At 46.1% G+C, this 22,398-nt stretch overlaps 1 protein-coding gene across 7 annotated transcripts in view; it reads right to left on the reverse strand.

The window, feature by feature from the left end:
* Window positions 1-22,398, reverse strand: part of flt4 (fms related receptor tyrosine kinase 4) — a 271,100-nt gene that overhangs the window by 8,897 nt on the left and 239,805 nt on the right. For all 7 annotated transcript variants that reach the window (XM_059990711.1, XM_059990708.1, XM_059990707.1 and 4 more), the window contains 7 exons: window positions 20,584-20,706; window positions 17,721-17,832; window positions 16,878-16,977; window positions 13,362-13,467; window positions 12,647-12,786; window positions 1,963-2,083; window positions 849-934 (listed from right to left, as the gene is read on the reverse strand). In XM_059990711.1, the coding sequence (XP_059846694.1) occupies window positions 849-934; window positions 1,963-2,083; window positions 12,647-12,786; window positions 13,362-13,467; window positions 16,878-16,977; window positions 17,721-17,832; window positions 20,584-20,706 (788 nt within the window). The remainder of the gene's footprint in view (window positions 1-848; window positions 935-1,962; window positions 2,084-12,646; window positions 12,787-13,361; window positions 13,468-16,877; window positions 16,978-17,720; window positions 17,833-20,583; window positions 20,707-22,398) is intronic.

Raw genomic sequence — 22,398 nt, forward strand, 5'->3', positions numbered from 1 at the left:
TTTACTCTGTGTCTGACCCCAAGAGAGTGTGATGGGTCAGTGTGGAGGGAGCTTCACTCTGTGTCTGACCCCGACTGTGTGATGGGTCAGTGTGGAGGGAGCTTCACTCTGTGTCTGACCCCAAGAGAGTGTGATGGGTCAGTGTGGAGGGAGCTTCACTCTGTGTCTGACCCTGGGAGAGTGTGACAGGTCAGTGTGGAGGGAGCTTCACTCTGTGTCTGACCCCAGGAGAGTGTGACAGGTCAGTGTGGAGGGAGCTTCACTCTGTGTCTGACCCCGGGAGTGTGTGAGGGAACGGTGTGGAGGGAGATTCACCCTGTGTCTGACCCTGGGAGAGTGTGACAGGTCAGTGTGGAGGGAGCTTCACTCTGTGTCTGACCCTGGGAGAGTGTGACAGGTCAGTGTGGAGGGAGCTTCACTCTGTGTCTGACCCCAGGAGAGTGTGACAGGTCAGTGTGGAGGGAGCTTCACTCTGTGTCTGACCCCGGGAGTGTGTGAGGGAACGGTGTGGAGGGAGATTCACTCTGTGTCTGACCCTGGGAGAGTGTGACAGGTCAGTGTGGAGGGAGCTTCACTCTGTGTCTGACCCTGGGAGAGTGTGACAGGTCAGTGTGGAGGGAGCTTCACTCTGTCACACACTGGGTGTGTGTGATAGGACACGTTACAGGGATCTTTATGACATATGATCTGCCCTGACCCCCTGAATTCTGTAATTGGAACTGTTCTGTTTGTCTGCAGTGTGCATTTCTTAATTTCATCAGCAGCTGAATGAGGAGGACTGACATTTTATGAAGTAACTAACCACTACAGTAGCAGCTGTTGTCTCCGAGAGATTAGACCCCTCTCACCTGAAGACTACCTGATGCTGGTGTGAACCCTGCAACTTCTCCAGTTCCTCAGGTGCCAGCACCATCCCACTGTCCGTCTGGTTGTCCTGAAGGAAAGACCAGCACAGATTAGAAATCGATAAGGAAGTTAGATTCCAAAAATAACCCTTTCCAAATCATAGAATCAACAGTGTTAATGGATGAAAACATGAATTTAGCCCAACAATTTCTCTGGAATATTCATCATGTCCCACGATTCACCATGTTATTCACGATGGGTTGGTAAATTTCAATGTCACGAGTTCATGACTATTTTTGATGGGAAGAGAGTAAAGCACTGGTTGAGATTTTACTGCTGATGTATAGGGTAGTTCATTTAATGACTTTCTGTAGAAGCAGTGTGTTCTGCTGGTAGCGTTTGAGTTACCACTAAAAATAAGGGATTGTGATGTTCAGCTGAGGAATGTTGAGTTAGCCAATTAGGATGATGAAATTGGCTGAAGATCCTCAAGAAAACTGCACAGAGAGGTTTTGTGATGGACATTGGGGTGGGTTGAGGTCTTTTTGGAGGGAGATGGAGAGAGAAGAAGCATGAGAGAATTGGCTGTGGGATTTGATCCAACTGGAATGTGTGATTCAATGGAGGCCAAGATAGGAAATTCTACCGGTGATCGGTGAATAGGAGTTGGCGACGTGAGTAAAACGGACCCATCCAGCTTTTGGAAGATCTGTACTCCAAACTTGTGCACATTTGACTGTTTTAGTTATAACAGGACCTTTTTGGCTTTTTTTCTTTCTTCTTTAGTAATGGTTTGGTTAAGCTGATATTCATAAATATACTTTCTTTATAATTGTATACATTGACACGATCGTTATTTCTTGCCGACAGCTAATTGAATGGTGGCAGTGTTTACAACATTCGCACAATCAGGGTTCAGATGGTCAAGACATCCCAACTTTCCAGTTTTGTGGGACCCATTTCATAATATCTATAAATGTATGGAGTTTGAAAAAGATGATATCCTCAGCTGAGTTCAGTGGCTGTTAGCTAGGGGCTAATGAGCCACCTTTCCAGAGACACACAGCAAAAAGAGGTTTCATGTTTATCTGGACATGGAAGATAAAGATTTCTTACACTTTGCATGGGGTTCTCAGCCTCCTCCATTGCGATATCTTCAAATGTTTTCACCCTTGTTGCAAACCTCATCCGATTCCCCTCATTTACAAGACTCGGCAAAGATACACAGTTATAATATCTAAGAAGAAATAAGTTCCATTCAGACAGAGACAGACATTGATGATCAAAGCCCACATCCCAACACCAACCCAGAACAACCCACATCTCAACACCAACCCAAAACAACCCACATCTCAACACCAACCCAAAACAACCCACATCCCATCACTAACCCAACACAGCCTACGTCCCAACACCAACCAAACGCAACCCACATCCCAACACCAACCCAACACAACCCACATCCCACGTCCCAACACCAACCCAACACAGTCCACATCCCAACACCAACCCAACACAGTCCACATCCCAACACCACCCCAACACAGTCCACATCCCAACACCAACCCAACACAACCCACATCCCAACACCAACCCAACACAACCCACATCCCAACACCACCCCAACACAGTCCACATCCCAACACCACCCCAACACAGTCCACATCCCAACACCACCCCAACACAACCCACATCCCTACACCAACCCAACACAACCCACATCCCACGTCCCAACACCAACCCAACACAACCCACATCCCAACACCAACCCAACACAGTCCACATCCCAACACCACCCCAACACAGTCCACATCCCAACACCAACCCAACACAACCCACATCCCAACACCAACCCAACACAACCCACATCCCAACACCAACAAAACAGAACCCACATCCCAACACCACCCCAACACAGCCCACATCCCAACACCACCCCAACACAACCCACATCCCAACACCACCTCAACACAACCCATATACCAACAAAACAGAACCCACATCCCAACACCACCCCAACACGGTCCACATCCCAACACCAACCCAACACAACCCACATCCCAATACCAACAAAACAGAACCCACATCCCAACACCACCCCAACACAACCCACATCCCAACACCAACCCAACACAACCCACATCCCAACACCAACCCAATACAACCCACATCCCAGCACCAACCCAACACAACCCACATCCCAACACCATCCCAACACAACCCACATCTCAACACCAACAAAACAGAACCCACATCCCAACACCACCCCAACACAACCCACATCCCAACACCAACCCAACACAACCCACATCCCACGTCCCAACACCAACCCAACACAACCCACATACCAACACCAACAAAACAGAACCCACATCCCAACACCACCCCAACACAGCCCACATCCCAACACCACCCCAACACAACCCACATCCCAACACCACCCCAACACAGTCCACATCCCAACACCACCCCAACACAGTCCACATCCCAACACCACCCCAACACAACCCACACCCCAACACCACCCCAACACAACCCACATCCCAACACCACCCCAACACAACCCACACCCCAACACCAACCCAACACAACCCACATCCCAACACCAAGCCAACGCAGCCCACATCCCAACACCACCCCAACACAGCCCACATCCCAACACCACCCCAACACAACCCACACCCCAACACCAACCCAACACAACCCACATCCCAACACCAAGCCAACACAACCCACATCCCAACACCAACCCAACACAACCCACATCCCACGTCCCAACACCAACCCAACACAACCCACATACCAACACCAACAAAACAGAACCCACATCCCAACACCACCCCAACACAGCCCACATCCCAACACCACCCCAACACAACCCACATCCCAACACCACCCCAACACAGTCCACATCCCAACACCACCCCAACACAGTCCACATCCCAACACCACCCCAACACAACCCACACCCCAACACCACCCCAACACAACCCACATCCCAACACCACCCCAACACAACCCACACCCCAACACCAACCCAACACAACCCACATCCCAACACCAAGCCAACGCAGCCCACATCCCAACACCACCCCAACACAGCCCACATCCCAACACCACCCCAACACAGTCCACATCCCAACACCAACCCAACACAACCCACATCCCAACACCAACAAAACAGAACCCACATCCCAACACCAACAAAACAGAACCCACATCCCAACACCACCCCAACACAGCCCACATCCCAACACAGTCCACATCCCAATACCAACCCACCATAGCCCACATCCACTTCCTGTGTAATACTACCAACTCCTAAGACCAATTCTCAACATCCTGTGATACAACTGCCAACCCAGCAATCGCAGAGAATGCCAACTCAACATAAACTGCAAATCATTTCAGCTCCCCCCCCAAATAAGTTAATTATCAACACTCAAATACCCAACATGCATTGAGGTGACTTGAATGAGGAATACAAGAGGAGGTATAGATAGAGTGAACAGCCAAGGACTTCCTCCCAGCGTGGAAATGGCTAATATCAGAGGGCATAAGGAGAGTATAGAGTGGAGGGGATGTCACAGGTAGGTTTTTTTGCAGAGCGCTGTTGGTGTGTGCAGTGCAACACTCTGCCAGGGGTAGTGGTAGGGACATTTAAGAAACTCCTAGGCATGTGGATGACAGAAAACTCACATCCCTCTGGGAACTTGATGACGCTGAGGACAATATGAGTGAAGTTCTGGAGCACGTTGATATTAAAGGAGAGGAGGTGTTGGAGTTGTTAAAATACATTAGGACAGACAAGTCCCCGGGGCCTGACGGAATATTCCCCAGGCTGCTCCACGAGGCGAGGGAAGAGATTGCTGAGCTTCTGGCTAGGATCTTTATGTCCTTGTTGTCCATGGGAATGGTTCCGGAGGATTGGAGGGACACGAATGTTGTCCCCTTGTTCAAAAAAGGTAGTAGGGATAGTCTGGGTAATTATAGACCAGTGAGCCTTATGTCTGTGGTGGGAAAGCTGTTGGAAAAGATTCCTAGAGATAGGATCTATGGGCATTTAGAGAATCATGGTCTGATCAGGGACAGTCAGCATGGCTTTGTGAAGGGCAGATAGTGCCTAACAAGCCTGTTAAGAGTTCTTTGAGGAGGTGACCTCACAAATGGATGAGGGTAGTGCAGTGGATGTGACCTACATGGATTTTAGTCAGGCATTTGACAAGGTTCCACACAGTAGGCTTATCCAGAAGGTCAGAAGGCATGGGATCTAGGGAAGTTTGGCCAGGGGCATTCAGAATTGGCTTGCCTGCAGAAGGCAGAGAGTTGTGGTGGAGGGAGTACATTTGGATTGGGTTGTAACTAGTGTCCCACAAGGATCGGTTCTAGGACCCCTACTTTTCATGATTTTTATTAACGACCTGGATGTGGGGGTAGAAGGGTGGGTTGCCAAGTTTCCAGACGACACAAAGGTTGGTGGTGTTGTGGATAGTGTAGAGGATTGTCGAAGACTGCAGAGAGAAATTGATAGGATGCAGAAGTGGGCTGAGAAGTGGCAGAAGGAGTTCAACCCAGAGAAGTGTGAGGTGGTACACTTTGGAAGGACAAACTCCAAGGCAGAGTACAAAGTAAATGGCAGGATACTTGGTAGTGTGGAGGAACAGAGGGATCTGGAGGTACATATGCACAGATCCCTGAAAGTTGCTTCACAGGTAGATAGGGTAGTTAAGAAAGCTTATGAGATGGTAGCTTTCATAAGCCAAGGGATAGAGTTTAAGAGTCGCGAGATAATGATGCAGCTCTATAAAACTCTGGTTAAGCCACACTTGGAGTACTGTGTCCAGTTTGACTCCGATAACAGAGCCATCGTTTCTAATCAGTTTACCGAGTGTGCTGACATCTGCCATCTCCAGTGCTGATGCCATTACCCCAACACACAAGATTGTACTGGTGACAAGACTGGTAGAACATGTGAAGGAGAGGCCTGCATATTCCAAAGGACCTCAGTCTCCTCTGGAAGTGGAGGTGACTCTGACTCTTCTTGCACACAGCCTTTGTGTTGGTGCTACACTCAAGCCTGTCATCCAGGTGCCCCTCCTGTTCTATGCCACATCCACATCCTCACCATCAATAGTAACAGGGAGCAATACAGGCTTAGTCTTCCTAAAGTCCATCACCATTCTCCATTGTCTTACTGATGTTGAGCTGCAGATGTTTCAGCTTGCACCAACAAAGTCCTCCCTGTATTCATCCTCCTGTCCTCCCTTTATGCACCTAACTATTGCTGAGTCATCAGAGAATGTCCACAGATGACATGACTCAGTGATAGACAATAGACAGTAGGTGCAGGAGTAGCCCATTCAGCCCTTTTAGCCAGCACTGCCATTCACTGTGATCATGGCTGATCATACACAATCAGTACCCTGTTCCTGCCCTCTCCCCATATCCCTCGACCCCGCTATCTATAACAGCTCTATCTAACTCTCTCTTGAAAGCATCCAGAGACTTGGCCTCCACTGCCTTCTGGGGCAGAGCATTCCACATATCCACCACTCTCTGGGTGAAAAAGTTTTTCCGCATCTCTGTTCTAAAAGGCCTACCCCTTATTCTTAAACTGTGGCCTCTAGTTCTGGACTCACCCATCAGCAGGAACATGCTTCCTGCCTCCAGCGTGTCCAATCCCTTAATAATCTTATATGTTTCAATCAGATCCCCTCTCATCCTTCTAAATTCCAGTGTATACAAACTCAGTCGCTCCACTCTTTCAACATATGACAGTCCCGCCATTACGGGAATTAACCTTGTGAACCTATGCTGCACTCCCTCAATAGCAAGAATGTTCTTCCTCAAATTTGGAGAACAAAACTGCACACAATACTCCAGGTGGGGTCTCACCAGGGCCCTGTACAGCTGCAGAAGGACCTCTTTACTCCTATACTCAATTCGTCTTGTTATAAAAGCCAGAATGTCATTAGCTTTCTTCACTGCCTGCTTGCTTTCATTGACTGATGTACAAGAACACCTAGATCTCTTTGTACTTCCCCTTTTCCTAACTTGACTCCATTTAGATAGTAACCTGCCTTCTTGTTCTTGTGCCAAAGTGGATAACCTCACATTTATGCACATTAAACTGCACCTGCCATACATTTGCCCACTCACAGACAGACAGACATTCATTATTGATCCCGAGGGAAATTGGGTTTCATTACAGTCACACCAACCAAGAATAGTGTAGAAATATAGCAATATAAAACCATAAATAATAATAAGTAAATTATTCCAAGTGGAAATAAGTCCAGGACCAGCCTATTGGCTCAGGGTGTCTGAGACTCCGAGGGAGGAGTTGTAAAGTTTGATGGCCACAGGTAGGAATGACTTCCTGTGACGCTCAGTGTTACATCTCGGTGGAATGAGTCTCTGGCTGAATGTACTCCCGTGCCTAACCTGTATATTATGGAGTGGATGGGAGACATTGCCCAAGACAGCATCCTCTTTTCATACACCACCGTCAGAGAGTCCAGTTCCACCCCCACAACATCACTGGCCTTACGAATGAGTTTGTTGATTCTGTTGGTGACTACTACCCTCAGCCTGCTGCCCCGGCACACAACAGCAAACATGATAGAACTGGCCACCACAGACTCGTAGAACATACTCAGCATCGTCCAGCAGATGTTAAAGGACCTCAGTCTCCTCAGACAGCTCTGACCCTTCTTGTAGGCAGCCTCAGTGTTCTTTGACCAGTCCAGTTTATTGTCAATCCCTATCCCCAGGTATTTGTAATCCTCCACCATGTCCACACTGACCCTTTGGATAGAAACAGGGGTCACCGTTGCCTTAGCCTTCCTCAGGTCCACCATCAGCTCCTTAGTCTTTTTCACATTAAGCTGCAGATGATTCTGCTTGCACCACGTGACAAAGTTTCCCACCATTGCCCTGTAATCAGCCTCATCTCCCTTGCTGATGCATCCAACTATGGCAGAGTCATCAGAGAACTTCTGAAGATGGCAAGACTGTGTTGTAGCTGAAGTCCAAGGTGTAGATGGTGAAGAGCAAGGGAGACAGGACAGTCCCCTGTGGAGCCCCAGTGCTGCTGACCACTCTGTCTGACACACAGTGTTGCAAGCGAATGTACTGTGGTCTGCCAGTCAGGTAATCAATAATCCATGACACCAGGGAAGCATCCACCTGCATCACTGTCAGCTTCTCACCCAGCAGAGCAGGGCGGGTGGTGTTGAACGCACTAGGGAAGTCAAAAAACATGACCCTCACCTAACCTGTCCAAGTCACCTGCATTCTCATAACATCCTCCTGACATTTCACACTGCCACCCAGCTTTGTGTCATCGGCAAATTTGCTAATGTTACTTTTAATCTCTTCATCTAAATCATTAATGTATATTGTAAACAGCTGCGGTCCCAGCACCGAACCTTGTGGTATCCCACTGGTGGAACCTTGTGGTACACTACATCAACAGGCTCTCCCTTGTCCATTTTCATAGTTACATTTTCAAAAAAACTCCAGAAGAATTAGTCAAGCATGATTTTCCCTTCGTAGATCCATGCTGATTCGGACTGATCCTTCTACTGCTATCCAAATGTGTCGTAATTTCCTCTTTTATAATTGACTCCAGCATCTTTCCCACCACTGACCTTAGGCTGACCGGTCTATAGTTCCCTGTTTTCTCTCTCCCTCCTTTCTTGAAAAGTGGGACAACATTAGCCATTCTCCAATCAGCAGGAACTGATCCTGAATCTATAGAACATTGGAAAATGATTACCAATGCGTCCATGATTTCTGGAGCCACCTCCTTAAGTACCCTGGGATGCAGACCATCAGGTCCCGGGGACTTACCAGCCTTCAGACTCAACAGTCTATCCAACACTGTTTCTTGCCTAATATAAATTTCCTTCAGTTCCTCTGTTACCCTAGTTCCTTTGGCCACTATTACATCTGGGAGATTGTTTGTGTCTTCCTAGAGAAGACAGATCCAAAGTATCTGTTCAACTCATCTGCCATTTCTTTGTTCCCCATAGTAAATTCTCCCGTTTCTGTCTTCAATGGCCCAATTTTGGTCTTAACTTTTTTTTTGCTTTTCACATACCTAAAGCAGCTTTTAATATCCTTCTTTATATTCTTGGCTAGTTTGCCTTTTTTGTTATCTTCTGTTGCTCTTTAAAAGCTTCCCACTCATCTTTGTTATGTTATACCTCTCTTCTATTTTTATACTGCCCTTTACTTCCCTTGTCAGCCACGGCCACCCCTTACTTCCCTTAGGATCTTTCTTCCTCTTTGGAATGAACCGATCCTGCACATTCTGCATTATTCCCAGAAATACCTGCCATTTTTGTTCCACTGTCTTCCCTGCTAGGGCATTGTTCCATTGAACTCTGGCCAGCTCCTCCCTCATAGCTCCATAGTTCCCTTTATTCAACTGTAATACTGACACATCTGATTTTCCCTTCTCCTTCTCAAATTGTAGGTTAAAACATATCATATTATGGTCACTACCTCCTAATGGTTCCTTTACCTTGAGGTCCCTGATCAAATCTGGTTCATTGCACAACACTAAATCTAGAATTGCCTTCTCCCTGGTAGGCTCCAGTACAAGCTGTTCGAAGAATACATCTCGGAGGGACTCCACAAACTCCCTTTCTTGGGGTCCAGTATCATCCTGATTCTCCCAGTCTACCTGCATGTTGAAATCCCCCATGACAACTGTATCATTACCTTTACGACGTAAACTCTTCATTCAACTTACACCCTACATCCAGACTACTGTTTGGGGGCCTATAGGTAACTCTCATTAGGGTCTTTCTACCCTTAGAATTTCTCAGTTCTATCCATACTGACTCTACATCCCCTGTTTCTATGTCCCCCCTCACAAGGGACTGACTATCATTCCTCACCAACAGAGCCACCCCACCCCCTCTGTCCTTTCGATAAGATGTATATCTTTGAATATTCATTTCCCAGGCCCTGTCCGCTTGAAGCCATGTCTCTGTTATTCCCACAACATTGTACTTGCCAATTTCCAACTGAGCCTCAAGCTCATCTACTTTATTTCTTATACTTCGTGCATTCATATATAATACTTGTAATTCATTACTTCCCTCACCTTTCATATTAATTCCTATTTCACTTGGCCGTACTGTACGATCTCTTCTTGAGCTTTCTGCTCCATTGATTCTGTTGTCCTTTTTAACTTTTCTTATTTTCACTTTCCCTTTAACTCCATCCTTATATTTCCAGTTCATCCCCTCCCCTCCCCCCCCCCCCCCCCCCACTACTTAGTTTAAACACATCCGTGTTGCAGTGGCAAACCTGTCTGCCAGAATGCTGGTCCCCCGCCTATTGAGGTGCAACCCATCCCTTTTGTACAATTCATCCCTACCCCAAAACAGATCCCAGTGCTCCAAGAATGTAAATCCTTGCTTCCTGCACCAGTTCCTCAGCCACACATTCAGATCCATTATCTCCCTGTTCCTGCCCTCTCCAGCATGAGGAACTGGAAGCAAACCAGAGATAACCACCCTGGAAGTCCTACTTTTCAGCCTTCTTCCGAGTTCTCTTAAGTCCTGCTGCAGAATGTCCTCCCTCTTCTTCCCGATGTCATTTGTGCCGACGTGCACTACCACTTCCGGCTGTTCACCTTCACCCTTGAGGATTCCCTGCAATCGGTCCGTGATGTCCTGGATCCTAGCACCAGGGAGGCAACACACCATCCTTAAATCTCACCTGTTGCCGCAGAAACCCCTTTCTGTACCTCTTACTATGGAGTCCCCTACTACCATGGCTCTTCCTGATGTCTGACTCCTCGGCTCTGCTTCTGCATCAATTTTTGACTCACAGACCTGTCCGTCTCTCAGACTGGCAGTATCTTCTGTTCTGACAGCTTCCAAGAGGGTGAACCTGTTTATGAGAGGTACATCCCTCGGGGTCTCCTGTACTTCAAGCATCCTTTCCTTCCTCATCGTCGCCCCCTCCTTCTCTCTTCCGGTATCCTCGGTATAACGACCTCACTGTAGGTTCTGTCCAGAAAACTCTCGTTCTCGCGGATAAACCTGAGGTCATCCAGTTCTTTCTTCAGTGCTGCAACATGCTCCTTCAGAAGCTGAATCTGGATACACTTTCCACAGCTGTAGCAGCCAGGGCACCATCAATGTCCCTGACCTCCCACATCATGCACATAGCACACTGAATCAGCTTAGTGGTCATGTCTTCACCCTCTCCAATTGTGCCCGGCGTAGTCTCCTCGCCGAAGATTCTCGAGCCAAAGACTAGCACTTTTCACACCAGGCACTTCCCTCGACCAGGCCGCTTCCCTGGTGATGTATCAAAGTCCAAGGATTAACATATCCAGAGCATTAGATGGATTTGGCCTGTACTCATTGGAGTTCAGAAGAATCAGAGGGGATCTCATGAAACCTAAGGAATATTGAAAGGCCTAGATAGAGTGGATGTGGAGAGGGTGTTTCCTATAGTGGGGGAGTCCAGCACTAGAGAGCACAAGCTCAGAATAGAGGAATGAATATTTAGAACAGAGATGAGGAGGTATTTCTTTAGCTGGATGTAGTGAATTTGTGGAATTCATAGAACACAGAAAACCTGCAGCACAATACAGGCCCTTCAGCCCCCAAAGCTTTGTCGAACATGGACTGTACTTACCTTAGAACTACCTAGGCTTAACCATAGCCATCTAATTTTCTAAGATAATTTATTGCCATAGATGGCTGTAGAAGCCAAATCATTGGGTATACTTGAAAGTTGATAGGTTTTTGGTTAGTCAGGGCATCAAATGTTACAGGAAGGAGGCAAGAGAATGGGGTTGAGAGGGAAAATAAATAAGCCATGATGGAATGGCAGACTCAATAAGACTCGGACTCTTATAACCATATTTTGATATGAAACTGTAAACAGTGTGTTTTATGAAGTCCTGTATACTGTCTAATAGTGTATCACTGTGATATTACACAGAACAGTACAGCACAGTACAAACCCTTTGGCCACAATTATATTGATATTGTCATTATCTGAATACATTTTTGTATACAGTAGTGTGATGGCTCAAATTGAGTATACTGTTCTCACAAGGGGTTATTCCCTCAATGAAGAACGCCTGTGCGTAACTTTGTTTAACATGGGGAGGCTGATGCACAAGTCCTTAACTGAGAATGGTGAATCTGTGGAATTCTTTGCCACAGGCAACTGTGGAGGATAAGTCTTTATGTATACTTAAGGCAGAGGTTGTTAGATTTTTGATTGGTCAGGGCATGAAGGGATACAAGAAGGCAGGAGATTGGGGCTGAGAGGAAAATTGGACCAGCCATGATGAAATGGTGACATAGACTCGATGGGCCAAATGGTCTAGTTCTGCTGCTATATCTTATGGCCTTATGGATAGATCAAGGTCAGGGTCCAGTGGCATGGAATGTAAGATGACAAGGGACCCTTCACTACTACAGGCTTCCTCTACCTGCACTGTAGTTGTGATGTGTCATCATCTCCCACCAGCTCCACTGATGACGTCTTAGTTTGATTGATCTTTGTATGGAACCCCCCTTTGACCTTATCACTATGGGTGACCCTATCAGGAGCTAAGCTCCAGATGACATCACATTTAGGATCTCAGGAACTCACAAGCCTCTCCACTATGACAAGTGACGACACTTGGAAAAGTTTTGCATATAAAAAAAATGTGGGAATGGCTGAGACTGCTCTGGGAGAGGAACTGAGTGGATTGACCTTGGACAGGGAGATGTCTGAAACAGAAGAAAGTGCAAACTTCACGATTGCTTACCGTGGTCTTATACTGTCACATCGTATCCTGGATTCAGACACCTCGGCAGCCCCTCGAGCCAGGGATGAATGGAAATGGGAGAAGGCCAGATCTCCTTCGGTGGCCTGCAGCACACTGAGGGGAATGTAATCCTTACCATCCTGGAGAAACAGACACCCTTGAGTACACATGGCACCCTTCACAGTCACAGAACCCTTTCAGTACAAGGTGCAGGATGCAGTGAAAAGCTAATCTTGCATACTGTTCATACAGATCAGATCATTCAAGATCCAAGATTAATTATTGCCATTCTTCAGTACATAAGTGTAAAGGAGAACCATTGTTATTCTGGATCTAATTCAGCACACAAAAACGCAATAAGATAAAGAACACAATGAATATAATACATTAGATAACTTATATGTCCATAAAATGACACTAGGTACTGGAGTGTCTGTACATAAAGTTGATGACAGGAAATTATAAAATAGTGGTGGTGAGAGTGGGGGGTTGGGTTAGTGGGGGGAGGTTTTGATCTAGTGGTCCTGGTGTGGATGCTACGTAGCCTCCTTCCTGATGGGAGTGGAGCAAACAGTCCATCAGCAGGGTGGGTGAGATCCTTCATGATGTCACTAGCCCTTTTCAGGCACCTTTCTGTATATATGACTTACAATTACTTCAGGAGCTGATGGTGCAGTGTGTGTTGGGCTGAGCCTGTACAAGCCCAGGGTCTCACCTGTTGCACGTTAGCTTGCAGCAGGTCCCCAAGTATCTCCACCAGGTCAGAGAAGGTTGGTCTGTCCTTTGGATCTCCTTGCCAGCTGTTCAGCATGATGCGATAGCTAGGGGAAAGAAGATCATCATCAGTTGGTCATCTGCTGATTAAAGAGTTTCAAGAAAGTTAAACTTCCTGGTCAGTGAACGAACAGGTGATGGTTTACAGTTAATGTATGCAGTAATGGTTATAGGGAAAGGCTAGAAAGAGTGGATGTGGAGAGGATCTTTCCTGAAGTAGGGGAGTCTAGGACCAGAGGGCACAGCTTCAAAATAGAGGGATGTCCATTTAAAACAGAGATGAGGAGTAATTTATTTCGCCAGATGGTGGTGAATCTGTGGAATTCATTGCCACAGATGCCTGTGTAGACCAAGTCATTGGGTATATTTAAACGAGGAGGTTAACAGGTTCTTGATTAGTCAGGGTGTCAAAGGCTACAGGGAGAAGGCACGAGAATGACATTGAAAGGGATAATAAATCAGCCATGATAGAATAGCAGAGCAGATTCAACAGGCCAAATGGCTTAACTCTGCTCCTATGTCTTATATCTTATGGACTAAGGTTCTGAGTACAGGAGTTGTGATGTTCTGTTGAAATTGTATAAGACATTAGTGAGACCAAATTTGCAGTATTATGTGCAGCTGTAATCACCTACCTACAAGAAAGATATCAATAAGATTGACAGGGTATGGAGAAAGTTACAAGGATGTTTTGGGGACTTGAGGACCTGATTATAGGAAAAGGTTGAATAAATTAGAACTTTAATCCCTAGAGTGTAAGAGAATGAGAGGAGATCTAATAGAGGTACACAATATTATGAAGGGTAAATCTAAGGTTTTTTTCCCACTGAGGTTGGGTGAACTAGAGGCCTTAGGTTAAGTGTTGTCAGAGAGGAGGATGCTGTGGGCAGCTTGGTCCCTGTGATTACACTGCACACACCGGCCGTCAATCGTCACTCAGTGCAGAATAGAACTAGAGGTGACTGGTGAAGTATGAAAGGTGAAATGTTGAAGGGGAACCTGAGGGGGAGCTTCTTCACTCAGAGGGTGGTGAGAGTGTGAAACGAGTGAGCTCGATTTCAACAGCCAAGAGAAGTTTCGATAGGTACGTGGATGGCAGGGGTGTGGATCAGGTGCAAATTGATGGGAGTAGACAGATTAAATGGTTTGGCACAGAGCAGATGGGCCAAATGGCCTGTTTCTGTGCAGTACCTTTTTATGACTCTATGCTGGATTTTACATAGTACTCAATGTTATTCCTATAAATAACACGACACACATCAAATTCCCCTTTAATAATCTGGCAGTCGCGACTGATGGATTTTACACAGGACTCAACGTTATTCCTATCAATAGCACTACACACATCAAATTCCCCTTTAATAATCTGGCAGTCGCGACTGATGGATTTTACACAGGACTCAACGTTATTCCTATCAATAGCACTACACACTTCCACCTTTGCCACATGACCTGCTGGGTTCCTCCACTGTTCTCAAGGTTTTCAGCATCCACAAAATCTCATGTTCTATTTGTAGGTCAGCAAAGACTCTCGGGTGGACAGCATTCTAACTGGTTGCATATGTACAGGATTGGAAAATGCTGCAACTCAGCTAGCTCCACCTTGGGCATTAGGCTCCCCAGCATCTTCAAAAGGTGATGACTCAAAAAAGTGATAACTGTCATTAAGGACTGCCATCACCAAGGGCATGCCCTCTTTTCATTGCTACCATCAGAGAAAGGTACAGGAGCCCAAAGGCCCACACTCAATGACTTAGAACAACTTCCCGTCTGCTGTCAGATTTCTGAACAGACAATAAACCCTGAACACTACCTCACTTTTTTGTTCCCTTGTCACACTCCCTCTTTTCTTCTTTTTTTTCATTCATTCATCAGGGAATGAGATAGGCAGGTGATTGAAGTTTGTGTAGTGAAACACTTTGCATCTGATGATTAAAATCTCATTAGTTTCAAGGTAATTGTGGAAAAGGATAGGTCAGGTCTGTGGGTTGAAATTCTAAATTGGAGAAAGGCCAATTTTGATGGTATCAGAAAAGATCTGACAAGTGTTGATTGGGACAAACACAAAACACTGTACAGATGCTGGAAATCCAAAGCAACAGACACAAACTATTTTGTGTGTGTTAACTAGATCAGCATATTTGCAGATGACACTAAGATTGGGGGTGTAGTGGACAGCGAAGAAGACCATCAAAGTGGTATCTAGACCAACTGCTGAAATGGGTTAATATGGTAGATGGAATTTAATGCAGACAGGTGTGAGGTGTTGCATTTTGGGAGGACCACCAGCTTAGGTCTTACAAGGTGTGCGGTAGGGTTTTGAGGACTGCGGTTGAACAGAGGGATCTGGGAATACAGGTCCATAATTCCTTAAAAGTTGGCAACACAGATAGATTGGATCGTAAAGAAAGCTTTCGTACAGTGGCCTTCAGAAATCAATGTACAGGAGCCGGGATGTTATGTTGAAATTGTGTAAGACACTGGTGTGGCCTAATTTGGAGTTCAGCAGTTTTACCATCAGAAAAGATATCAATAAGATTGAAAGAGTACAGAGAAAATTTACAAGGATATTGCTGGGACTTGAGGACCTGAGTTATAGCAAAAGGCTGAATAGGTTAGGACTTTATTCCCTGGAGCATAAGAGACTGAGAGGAGATCTGATAGAGGTATACAAAATTATGAGGGGTATAGATAGAGTAGACGTAAGCAGACTTTTTCCACTGAGATTGGGTGAATCTACAACTAGAGTCATGGGTCAAGGGTGAAAGGTGAAATATTTAAGGGAAACATGAGCGGGAACTTCTTCACTCAGAGGGTGGTGGGAGTGTGGAATGAGCTGCCGGTGGAAGTGATGGATGCAAGGTTGATTTCAACATTTAAGAGAAATCTGGATAGGTATGGTCGACTACGGGTTGATGGGACTAGACAGAGTAATGTATTTGCACAGACCAGATGGGCCAAAGAGCCTGTTTCTATGCTGGAGTTTCTATGACTCAATCTATTTGATGATGATGAAAATATATAATATATTCTTATTGCAATTTATAGTAGTCTTTCAGCAAAACAGTGACATTCATCAGTAAAATAAACCTGATTCTGTGAGGTGTTAAACAATTGCTGTCTGTACGGTGTTTGTACTTTCATTCTGTGACTTCCAGGTGCTCCGGTTTCCTCCCACATCCCAAGATGTGCAGGTTAGGGTTAGTAAGTTGTGGCATACTGTGTTGGCACCACAAACATGGCAACACTTACGGCTGCCCCAGCACATCCTCTGATGCACCAACACATTTCACTTTATGTTTCAATGTGACAAATAAAACTAACATTTAATCACCTCAGTAAATGTCACATTAAACCACTAAACCCCTGAGAGTGTTCATGGGTAAACCTAGACAAAACACCATTGGAATTTAACTCTTGGCTGCAGGATCACAGGGGTGGGGAAAAGACATCTTACATTTCTTCTGTTGCATATTCTGGAGCCCTCATCCTAGTTCCTTCCCTCAGTCGCTGGCAAAACTCCTCATTGATCTGGACTCCAGGATAGGGAGAGACACCTGCAATGAGAGGGGTGATCAGTCTGGTACTAACAAGGTAAACAGGAGGGGAAGATTCAAGTTCAAGTTTAATTATCATTGAACCATACATGAGTATCTTTCATGAGGACCACAATCCTGTTGTAGTTTGGAGGCTCACATGCCTCAATGACCTGGAGAGGCTTGCGTGCCTCAATGCTGGCTGGTTTTATGCTTTGGCTCTTGATAGGGTTACCCATGCTAAACAGGTCAGAGGGTAGAGCCCTGATGAAGAGTGGTCCACTGGTCCTCCAGGTTCGGGGGTTCAGCTCCAGGCTAACAATCCTGACTAGTAAGACAAAACTGTTATGGAAACAGCAATATGTGACGGTATTACTGAGTCTCTATCCAGAACTTGCATGACTGACAGTAGTGAAAACTGAGAGGAAGCTACTGACACAATAAAGGAAGCCATGAACACCGCCAGAGATGGAGGACCTTCATTGCTGCTCTAAGCACCTACGGCGTAATGACCAAAAGCAAGTTGCATGAATATAGTCAAACAAAACAGCATTCCTCTGGGACCAAGGTGCAACATACATTACCAACAGCACAATGCATATATGGTTAAGATTTCAGCAAAAAATACAGTCACAAAGGAAAAAGTAGATAAAAAGTCCCAAGTCCCTGAGTGGCATGACTGTAGTCCTGGTCCAGCTTGTTCCTCCACCGACAAAACACTGGAGAGCAGCACCGAGAGCAGAGCGGCAGGACGGCCCCCTCACCTAGAGAGAAGATTTCCCACAGCAGCACGCCAAACGACCATACGTCGCTCTGGGTGGTATAGACTTTATCAAAGATGCTTTCCGGAGCCATCCACTTTAGCGGGAGACGAGCCTTGAGCAAAGGAGGGAAAGTGGGAGTTACAACCAGCCATTCACTCTTGAGCACATCCCAAACTAACGTAAAAGCCAAAAAGAATTTGAGCTGAACTTGACTTTGAGAATTTGAAACTGAAATTGATTTATACCATTATGAGAGGCAGAAATAGGATCAGGATCTTTTCCCCATGGTAGAAATGTCACAAACTAGAGGATATGCTTTTTAAGGTTAGAGAAGGTAAGCTTAAAGGTGAAATGAGGCGTAAATGTTTTTTTTTACACAGAGAGCGGTAGGTGCCTGGAATGGTTACCGGGACTAGTAGTGGAAGCAAACAGTTTGATGGAGATGATGTGACATTTAGATAAACTGCTGAAAATGAAAGGAATTCACTTAATCTCCAGATTCCCTTAAACACCATGGAAGGGTCAATACAAAGCACAGAATAAAAGGACAGAGATGAGGAGGAATATCTTTTGCCCGAGAGTGCTGAATCTGTGGAATTAATTGCCATGGATGGCTTGTGGCCATACTATTGAGTACATTTAAAGCAGAGATTGATAGATTCTTCATTCCTCAGGGCATTAAAGATTACAGGGAGAAGGCAGGAGAATGGGGTTGATAGGGATAATAAATCAGGCATGATGAAATGATGGAGAAGACTCGATGGGCCAAATGGCATAATTCTGCTGCTATGTCTTAAGGTCTTAGACCATAAGATATAGGAGTAGAACTGGACCATTTGCCCCATTGAGTCTGCTCCGCCATCTCATCGTGGGGTTGATCCAATTTTCCTCTCAGCCTTAATTTCCTACCTATATCCTTTTATTCTTACGGAATGGAGGTATGTGAATGATACACAGGAGGTATAAATTTATAGACAAAAGGTTTGTACGTTCTCCCAATGACAGAGTGGGTATCCTTAGATGCTCCAGTTTCATCCACATTCCATACAAGTTCAGGTTCGGGTCAGTGGGTTGTGGGCATGTTATGTTGGCGCCGGAATCCTGGTGACACTTGCAGGCTGCCCCCAGCACAACCACAGACTGCAGTGGTTTTTGACACAAATAATACATTTCACTGTATGTTTTGATGTACATGTGACAAATAAAGATAAGCTTTTAAAAATGTTTGAATAACCGTTACTCAGAATTGGGAACATCACTGCTCTGTATACATTTTAGAACTATTTTATAAATACAGTATACTTAGAAATTAAAAAAAATGAGTTCAATAGTTTCTTCTTATCTATGCCATTGAATGTTTACATCTTGAACTTCTCAGTTATACAGAGTAAAGCCCATCCTGCTCTCTCCCACCACACAGGAATCACAGGTAAACTCTCCTCAGTTAACGTTATAGAGTAAAGCCCACCCTGCTCTCTCCAACCATACAAAATAGCTCAGGTAAAACTTAAACATTGTACATAAGGAAAGAAGCAGGACAAGGCCATTCGGCTGTTTTGTGCCTGCTCTCCCATTCAGTAAAATGGGGTAGCATGGTCACATAGTGGTAAGCGTAATGCTATTACAGTTACAGCAACCCAGATTCAATTCCCAGTGCTGTCCGTAAGGAGTTTGTACAAGGTAGAGTTTGCAACTGCGAGTGAGGATCTGAGGTGTTCTGGCTATACTGAACCCTATCATTTTTTTTAATGAGCAGAGAGAGGTTTTTTACATCAGTACGTGGTGTGAGTTACTTGTTACCCAAGCAAGGGCCGACCTGTGACATCAATAGAGGGAAACCAGAAAATTGGTTTACAGTTATAACAGAGGACTGGAAAGATTATGAGAGGCATGGATAACATAGATAGTGAAATTTTTTTTTCCATGCTACAGATTTGGCAACTGAGAAGGTGATAGCTGGAACTTGCTGCCAGAGGAGACCACAAAATCAGATACTGTCACTGTGTTTTAGCATTTAGAGACTGACGTACAGAGGAATGCGGCCCTAATATGTGCCAACGGCACAGAGTCATAGAACGCTGCAGCAGAGAAACAGGCTTTGGCTCATCTAGTCCTTGCCAAACTGTTAATGTGTCCACAGGCCTGCTCCTGGACTACAGCCTTCCATACCCTTCCTATCCATGTACCTATCCAAATTTCCCTTAAATGTTGAAATTGATCCCACATCCACAACTTAGATGAGAAAAAAACATCAGTATGAAGGTGATAGTCCAAAGGGCCTGTTTCTGTGCCGTACCCCCATCTGGCTCTGTCTTTTAGGCCAAGGTCAGTGGGGTGGGCTGGTCACCAGTGCAACTGGATGTGAGCTGTAGGCTAAAAATCATGGATTGACCTTCTCAGGATTCTCCTGTGTAAGGTGACCTCCGACATCTGGCTAAAGAAATTCTAAATGGATGTCCCTCTATTCTGAGGTTGTGCCCGCTGGTCCTAGATTTCCTCACTTTAGGAAACATCCCATAACATAAACCTTAACCCCTCACCAAGGTTTAAGAGACACTTAGACACTGAAATTGACAAGGTTTCCAACCTGGGGCTCACAGACCCTCGGTTCATGGTAAGGTTCACTGCCATAAGGTAGGGACATGTTCAGTACAGCTTTGTGGGCCGAAGGGCCTGTAGTGTGCTGTAGGTTTTCTATGTTTCTATAAAAAAGATTGGGGTAGAGGAATACAACTCCAATGTGGGCAGAGGGATTGGTATAGATGGGAAAAAGGCCAGATGGATGTGTTGGACTATTTCTGCTGTCCCCACTCAGTGGCCCCATGGGAAGGAGCAGCTGGCTATGTCAGGTTTGAGAACTCACATTGCCCTTCCTCACGTAGTCAGGGTCCTTGTAGATGTCTCTCGCGAGGCCAAAGTCACAGATCTTCACCACGTTGTTGTCAGAGAGGAGGATGTTGCGAGCAGCTAGGTCCCTGTGAATACACTGCACACACCGGCCATCGATCAGCACCCAGCACCCACCTAAAACCATCACCCAGCCCCCAGCACTCAACCACCCAGGTCCCTGTGAATACAGTTCACACACCAGCCATCACCCAGCACCCACCTAAAACCATCACCCAGCCCCCAGCACTCAACCACCCAGGTCCCTGTGAATACAGTTCACACACCAGCCATCACCCAGCACCCACCTAAAACCATCACCCAGCCCCCAGCACTCAACCACCCAGGTCCCTGTGAATACAGTTCACACACCAGCCATCACCCAGCCATCCAGGTCCCTGTGAATACACTGCAAACAATGGCTGTCACTCAGCGCAGTCTTCAGGGCCACTGGGAATCCTGATCGTGGAACCCCACCCCTGACCTAGTGCCAGCACACATCACCAACGCAGACTCTGTCACTCACCCACGTAGCACCCTCCTACCACCTAACCAGCACTCATGATCACCTACTTATCACCCCAGCCACTCAGTCCCCAGCATCTATCACCCACACCCCACCCATCCCAACAATGACAGGTATGCCACCCATGGATCCACCTTCACCTCCTGTAACCCTGGGAAGTCGTACGTTAGGAACAGGAAGTCAGCTGGGCTGAAATGGTCACCAGATTAGAGACTGTCTTCCCACAGATGCTGCCTGTGCTCTCCGCTCCACTGTGCAAAAGTCTTAGGCTCCCCAGCTATACCTATGTGCCTAAGACTTCTGCACTGTACTATAATTCTTCTCCCATGTCTTATGGCTCATGGTCTGCAGCAGCAGTCCAGTCAAATACATAATAATTACTATAAATTACAGTAAGAATATAATTAGATATTAAATATTGCAAAACCAGAACAAAAATAGTGAGGTGGTCTTCATGGTTTTGGTATCTGTTCCGAAATCTGATGGATATTTTATTTAGAGATCCAGCATGGAACAGACCCATCTGGCCTAACGAGTGCTCCATCAGCAACCACCCACTTAACCTAACCAACTCATGGGGCTATTTACAATTAACCTACTAACGGGCACATCTGTAGAGTGTTGGAGGAAACCAGGGCACCCGGCAGAAACCCATGCAATCATGGGGAGATGAACAGATTCCTTACAGAGGACGCCGGACTGACTCCCCAAGCTGTAACAGTGTCACGCTATGGTACCGTGGCGCCCATGTCACTGCTGCTACCAAACCACAGATTTCACAATGCAAGTCAGTGATAATAAACCTGATTCTGATTTTGATTCTGGGCAGTTGGGATCTAATACACCAATGCTGCTGCCCACCACTCTATCTGTCCCTGTCCCTCTCCGTCCGTCAGCCTGCCTGGATCCCAGCGTTCGGACTCCGCTGCAGGGCAGTGCAACCAGCAGCAGGGGGCAGTGCAGAGCCAATGTGGGGCAGCGCAGCCCTGAGACTAAGGAACACACAGGGCTCAGGATCCCTCCCAGAACAACAGGAAAGAAGAGGAAAGGAAGAAGAGGTTGAAAGGAAGATTATCTTTAGCACCTTTCATGGCCTCAGGACATCCCAAAGCACTTTTTGAAGTGTTGTCGCAGTTGTGGAGTGGGAAACACATTTCATATTCCCTTCCTGTGTTAGGAACACTCTTTCCCGCTGCCAATGAATTCTGCATGTCTGTGAGATCACACGGACAGAATGAAATCATTCCATATCCAGAATGAGACTGT

This window comes from Hypanus sabinus, chromosome 15 (genome assembly GCF_030144855.1).
Source record: "Hypanus sabinus isolate sHypSab1 chromosome 15, sHypSab1.hap1, whole genome shotgun sequence".
Classification (NCBI taxonomy): Eukaryota; Metazoa; Chordata; class Chondrichthyes; order Myliobatiformes; family Dasyatidae; genus Hypanus; species Hypanus sabinus.